At 47.6% G+C, this 7,534-nt stretch overlaps 1 protein-coding gene across 1 annotated transcript; it reads left to right on the top strand.

Moving 5' to 3' along the window:
- Window positions 1-4,463: 4,463 nt before the first annotated feature.
- On the top strand, window positions 4,464-5,794 carry LOC135518495 (nuclear factor 7, brain-like). The gene has a single exon (XM_064943666.1). The coding sequence runs from the start codon at window positions 4,502-4,504 to the stop codon at window positions 5,477-5,479; it is 978 nt and encodes a 325-aa protein (XP_064799738.1). The 5' UTR covers window positions 4,464-4,501; the 3' UTR covers window positions 5,480-5,794.
- Window positions 5,795-7,534: the final 1,740 nt, after the last annotated feature.

Here is a 7,534-nt window from a genome sequence, read left to right as displayed (position 1 = left end):
TGTACTGGTACCCCCTGTATATAGCCTCCACAATGACTCTGTACTGGTACCCCCTGTATTTAGCCTCCACACTGACTCTGTACCGGTACCCCCCTGTATATAGCCTCCACATTGACTCTGTACCGGTACCCCCTGTATATAGCCTCCACATTGACTCTGTACCGGTACCCCCTGTATATAGTCTCCACATTGACTCTGTACCGGTACCCCCTGTATATAGTCTCCACATTGACTCTGTACCGGTACCCCCTGTATACAGCCTCCACATTCACTCTGTACCGGTACCTCCTGTATATAGCCTCCACAATGACTCTGTACCGGTACCCCCTGTATATAGCCTCCACAATGACTCTGTACTGGTACCCCCAGTATATAGCCTCCACACTGACTCTGTACCGGTACCCCCCTGTATATAGCCTCCACATTGACTCTGTACCGGTACCCCCTGTATACAGCCTCCACATTCACTCTGTACCGGTACCCCCTGTATATAGCCTCCACAATGACTCTGTACCGGTACCCCCTGTATATAGCCTCCACACTGACTCTGTACCGGTACCCCCTGTATATATCCTCCACAATGACTCTGTACTGGTACCCCCTGTATATAGCCTCCACAATGACTCTGTACTGGTACCCCCTGTATATAGCCTCCACATTGACTCTGTACCGGTACCCCCTGTATATAGCCTCCACAATGACTCTGTACCGGTACCCCCTGTATATAGCCTCCACAATGACTCTGTACTGGTTCCCCCTGTATATAGCCTCCACACTGACTCTGTACCGGTACCCCCTGTATATAGCCTCCACAATGACTCTGTACCGGTACCCCCTGTATATAGCCTCCACACTGACTCTGTACCGGTACCCCCTGTATATATCCTCCACAATGACTCTGTACCGGTACCCCCTGTATATAGCCTCCACAATGACTCTGTACTGGTACCCCCTGTATATAGCCTCCACATTGACTCTGTACCGGTACCCCCTGTATATAGCCTCCACAATGACTCTGTACCGGTACCCCCTGTATATAGCCTCCACAATGACTCTGTACCGATACCCCCTGTATATAGCCTCCACAATGACTCTGTACCGGTACCCCCTGTATATAGCCTCCACACTGACTCTGTACCGGTACCCCCTGTATATATCCTCCACAATGACTCTGTACCGGTACCCCCTGTATATAGCCTCCACAATGACTCTGTACCGGTACCCCCTGTATATAGCCTCCACATTGACTCTGTACCGGTACCCCCTGTATATAGCCTCCACAATGACTCTGTACCGGTACCCCCTGTATATAGCCTCCACAATGACTCTGTACTGGTACCCCCTGTATATAGTCTCCACATTGACTCTGTACCGGTACCCCTCTGTATATAGCCTCCACACTGACTCTGTACCGGTACCCCCTGTATATAGCCTCCACAATGACTCTTTACCGGTACCCCTGTATATAGCCTCCACACTGACTCTGTAGCGGTACCCCCTGTATATAGCCTCCACAATGACTCTGTACCGGTACCCCCTGTATATAGCCTCCACACTGACTCTGTACTGGTACCCCCTGTATATAGCCTCCACATTGACTCTGTACCGGTACCCCCTGTTTATAGCCTCCACATTGACTCTGTACTGGTACCCCCTGTATATAGCCTCCACAATGACTCTGTACTGGTGCCCCCTGTATATAGCCTCCACATTGACTCTGTACCGATACCCCCTGTATATAGCCTCCACAATGACTCTGTACTGGTACCCCCTGTATATAGCCTCCACAATGACTCTGTACTGGTACCCCCTGTATATAGCCTCCACAATGACTCTGTACCGGTACCCCCTGTATATAGCCTCCACACTGACTCTGTACCGGTACCCCCTGTATATATCCTCCACAATGACTCTGTACTGGTACCCCTGTATATAGCCTCCACAATGACTCTGTACTGGTACCCCTGTATATAGCCTCCACATTTACTCTGTACCGGTACCCCCTGTATATAGCCTCGACAATGACTCTGTACCGGTACCCCCTGTATATAGCCTCCACAATGACTCTGTACCGGTACCCCCTGTATATAGCCTCCACAATGACTCTGTACTGGTACCCCCTGTATATAGCCTCCACAATGACTCTGTACCGGTACCCCCTGTATATAGCCTCCACAATGACTCTGTACCGGTACCCCCTGTATATAGCCTCCACAATGACTCTGTACCGGTTCCCCCTGTATATAGCCTCCACACTGACTCTGTACCGGTACCCCCTGTATATAGCCTCCACAATGACTCTGTACCGGTACCCCCTGTATATAGCCTCCACACTGACTCTGTACCGGTACCCCCTGTATATATCCTCCACAATGACTCTGTACTGGTACCCCCTGTATATAGCCTCCACAATGACTCTGTACTGGTACCCCCTGTATATAGCCTCCACATTTACTCTGTACCGGTACCCCCTGTATATAGCCTCCACAATGACTCTGTACCGGTACCCCCTGTATATAGCCTCCACAATGACTCTGTACTGGTTCCCCCTGTATATAGCCTCCACACTGACTCTGTACCGGTACCCCCTGTATATAGCCTCCACAATGACTCTGTACCGGTACCCCCTGTATATAGCCTCCACAATGACTCTGAACTGGTTCCCCCTGTATATAGCCTCCACACTGACTCTGTACCGGTACCCCCTGTATATAGCCTCCACAATGACTCTGTACCGGTACCCCCTGTATATAGCCTCCACAATGACTCTGTACTGGTACCCCCTGTATATAGCCTCCACAATGACTCTGTACCGGTACCCCCTGTATATAGTCTCCACATTGACTCTGTACCGGTACCCCTCTGTATATAGCCTCCACACTGACTCTGTACCGGTACCCCCTGTATATAGCCTCCACATTGACTCTGTACCGGTACCCCCTGTATATAGCCTCCACACTGACTCTGTAGCGGTACCCCCTGTATATAGTCTCCACATTGACTCTGTACCGGTACCCCCTGTATATAGTCTCCACATTAACTCTGTACCGGTACCCCCTGTATATAGCCTCCACATTGACTCTGTACCGGTACCCCCTGTATATAGCCTCCACATTGACTCTGTACCGGTACCCCTTGTATATAGTCTCCACATTGACTCTGTACCGATACCCCCTGTATATAGCCTCCACATTGACTCTGTACCGGTACCCCCTGTATATAGCCTCCACAATGACTCTGTACCGGTACCCCCTGTATATAGCCTCCACAATGACTCTGTACCGGTACCCCCTGTATATACTCTCCTCATTGACTCTGTACCGGTACCCCCTGTATATAGTCTCCACATTGACTCTGTACCGGTACCCCCTGTATATAGCCTCCACATTGACTCTGTACCTGTACCCCCTGTATATAGTCTCCACATTGACTCTGTACCGGTACCCCCTGTATATAGCCTCCACATTGACTCTGTACCGGTACCCCCTGTATATAGCCTCCACATTGACTCTGTACCGGTACCCCCTGTATATAGTCTCCACATTGACTCTGTACCTGTACCCCCTGTATATAGCCTCCACATTGACTCTGTACCGGTACCCCTTGTATATAGTCTCCACATTGACTCTGTACCAGTACCCCCTGTATATAGCCTCCACATTGACTCTGTACCAGTACCCCCTGTATATAGCCTCCACATTGACTCTGTACCGGTACACCCTGTATATAGTCTCCACATTGACTCTGTACCGATACCCCCTGTATATAGCCTCCACACTGACTCTGTACCAGTACCCCCTGTATATAGCCTCCACATTGACTCTGTACCAGTACCCCTTGTATATAGCCTCCACATTGACTCTGTACCGGTACCCCCTGTATATAGTCTCCACATTGACTCTGTACCGGTACCCCCTGTATATAGTCTCCACATTGACTCTGTACCGGTACCCCCTGTATATAGTCTCCACATTGACTCTGTACCGGTACCCCCTGTATATAGCCTCCACATTGACTCTGTACTGGTACCCCCTGTATATAGACGTTGTTATGAGCCGTCCTCCCCTCAACAGCCTCCACTGTTCCACATGTATAGAGAGAGGGGCAATGAAGGGAGATATAGTATAGTTCTCCTGCCTGACCGCAGGACAGAAGAAAGTACATTATCCAACACAAAGACACATGTTCATTTATGTTCTTACCACTTTATTGTCATTTGTCATTTCATACCAATTACACCTCCCTTTGGTAAAATTGCCATTTCATTTCAGAAGTGAAAATATTTTGTCTATCTTGCTAAATGGTTCAAAGTCCCTTAAGATATTTTTAATGAGGGCTTCAAATCAAATATTATCTTGACTGTGTCTTTAAAGTGTCCACCCCCTAAGACAAACAGAGGGCGTGGTCATAAAGGCTCTATCTAAAGCACACACTTTCAGTTTCTCTTTCTCTCTCTCATTCTCTTTCTGTGAACAGTGAACGCGACACAGTCAGCTCCAGAATGGCTACATCTTCCTCGGCCCTGTCCGACCACCTCTACTGCGCCATCTGTACAGAGATCTTCACTGACCCTGTGTCTCTCAGCTGCCAGCACACCTTCTGTAAGAGATGTCTTGAACAGAGCCGGGAGGCTGGACTCCGACCCCGCTGCCCTGAGTGTAGAGCTCCGATCATGGAAAGAAACTTCCAGATCAACAGACTGGTTCGGAACATGGCGGACCAGCTGAGACTGGAGCAGAGTAGACAGGAGAACACCGGAGGACAAAGACCTTCAAGTGAGACGGAAGATGAGTGTCCTGAGCACGGAGAAACGATGAGGCTGTTCTGTGTGACAGACAGTAAGCTGATCTGTCTGGTCTGTAAGGAAGGGAGAGACCACAGAGGACACACATTCAAACCTATGAGAGAGGCACAGGAGGATCTGATGACAGAAGTGGTCTCAGCATTAGCTATACTGAAAGAAGACTTGAACAAAGTGCAACATAAAAGAGAAAGTCAACAAAGAAACATCTCTAAGACAGTTGAGAAATCCAGCCATGTGAAGGAAAAAATCAGAACCCAATTTGAGGAAGTAATCAACAAGCTGAAGCAGAGAGAAGAGCAGGCGATGAGAGAGATAGACAGCAGTGATGGTCTTGTCAATATCAAAATGGAGAGTCATCTGACTGACATAAAGAGACACGAGACTGATGTGAAAAAGAGAGAGACCTCGCTTCACACTGGACTGGACATCACTGACCCCAGGAAGTTCCTTCAGTGGTGGACAGAGAAGGGTCGCGCTACGTGTGATACAAGGCAGGTTTGTCCAGACATCTACAGTGTACCCAGTTTATCCATGTTCCTAAGACAAAGACAATTTGAGGGCTATGAAGATCCTGACACCCTCTTGGGTTTTATTGACTGGGAGGGCATTGAGAAAAGCCTTAAATGGAAATTCAATCAATTACAAAGTTCTGATGAACATTGTGTCCTCTCTTGATTTCAGTTCAGACACTACTTTCACTTTGTCAAATAATATGATTCACCTAAAATCTGTATCGCATTCGTATGTGAAGATGATTAATATGGTTAACTACTCTGACATTTGGACGACTCCATGCCGGTGCAGCCACAACATATCTTTAGTATCTCAGATTGTTCTTTTGTCTTGTGTTTTCTTAATGGTCCTTTAAATCATCAGAGAAGAAACAGCGCCCCTCTGTCTCAGTATGTGTAGCTCATGTATCTGATGCTGTCTGGTCAAAATGAGTATGACATGTTGTCGCAGAGCATTCCGCCTCAGTTGATAATAAAATGATGAAATTATCAGCGTTGAGCTGAGCTCAACTATGGGTGGTTCTGGTGCAGCAAAAAAAACAACAAGGGAGGCCAGTTTGGATATGGCTTCACACCAATCAAATAACATCAAAAGAAAAAGAAAAATGTACTTGCAGAAAAAGTGTTATGTTTCTGGTCTGATTGTGACATAAAATCAAATGTTATTGGTCTCATACACATAATTAGCAGATGTTATTGTGGGCGTGGCAAAATACTTGTGTTCCTAGCTCCAACAGTGCAGTAATATCTAACAATTCCCAAAAATATACACAAATCTTAAAGTAAAAGAATGGAATGAACCATATTAAGTTGTGTGGACTCAGTATGTGTGCAATAATACTGTTTAACATGATGTTTGAATGACTACCTCATCTCTGTACCCCACACAAACAATTATCTGTAAGGTCCATCAGTAGAGCAATGAATTTCAAACACAGATTCAACTACAAAAACCAAAGAGGTTTTCCAATACCTCGCAAAGAAGGGCACCTATTGGTGAATTGGTTAAAAACAGTAAGCAGATATTGAATATCCCTTTGAGCATAGTGAAAGTATTAATTACACTTTGGATGGTGCATCAATACACTCAGTCACTACAAAGATACAGGCGTCCTTCCTAACTTAGTTGCCGGAGAGGAAGGAAATCATGTCAAAGTTGATTCTAACATTTAGTGACTAAGGAGGTTAACAACTTATGTAATCAAGATTCAGTGTATCAGCGTTTAATTTTTCATAAATGTTTTACAAATGTATGACAGCGCGTTACAGTTCCCTCCAATATCCAGCAACTTAGTACAGCAATTGACGAGGAGTGGAACAACATTCCAAAGGCCTCAATCATCATGAGGCACACCTGGACTTCATCACTTCCTGTTCACTTCCTGTGTATCCAGCACTCTGTTGCATCAACCCATTAGGTAGTATTACTGCTCCTGTTTCTGGGTTCCCTCCCTGTTTCTGGGTTCCCTCCCTGTTTCTGGGTTCCCTCCCTGTTTCTGGGTTCCCTCCCTGTTCCTGGGTTCCCTCCCTGTTTCTGGGTTCCCTCCCTGTTTCTGGGTTCCCTCCCTGTTTCTGGGTTCCCTCCCTGTTCCTGGGTTCCCTCCCTGTTTCTGGGTTCCCTCCCTGTTTCTGGGTTCCCTCCCTGTTTCTGGGTTCCCTCCCTGTTCCTGGGTTCCCTCCCTGTTTCTGGGTTCCCTCCCTGTTTCTGGGTTCCCTCCCTGTTCCTGGGTTCCCTCCCTGTTCCTGGGTTCCCTCCCTGTTTCTGGGTTCCCTCCCTGTTCCTGGGTTCCCTCCCTGTTTCTGGGTTCCCTCCCTGTTTCTGGGTTCCCTCCCTGTTTCTGGGTTCCCTCCTGTTTCTGGGTTCCCTCCCTGTTCCTGGGTTCCCTCCCTGTTTCTGGGTTCCCTACCTGTTCCTGGGTTCCCTCCCTGTTTCTGGGTTCCCTCCCTGTTCCTGGGTTCCCTCCCTGTTCCTGGGTTCCCTCCCTGTTTCTGGGTTCCCTCCCTGTTTCTGGGTTCCCTCCCTGTTTCTGGGTTCCCTCCCTGTTCCTGTTAATCTCACCTACTGCTCCTGTTTCCTGACTCCCTGCGTCTCCGTTACACTGGTTTCCTTTCTATGTCTTTTCAGTCTACGTATATTATTTGTTGTATTTTTTGCTGGGGTGTGGTTATGATAGTATGGCATTGATCAGTTATACAGTTTGCAGCTGTTATTTCTGCG

Source organism: Oncorhynchus masou, chromosome 28 (genome assembly GCF_036934945.1).
Source record: "Oncorhynchus masou masou isolate Uvic2021 chromosome 28, UVic_Omas_1.1, whole genome shotgun sequence".
NCBI lineage: Eukaryota > Metazoa > Chordata > Actinopteri > Salmoniformes > Salmonidae > Oncorhynchus > Oncorhynchus masou.
Note: the sequence above shows the minus strand (reverse complement) of the source record. Positions and strands in the feature narration are given on the sequence as shown.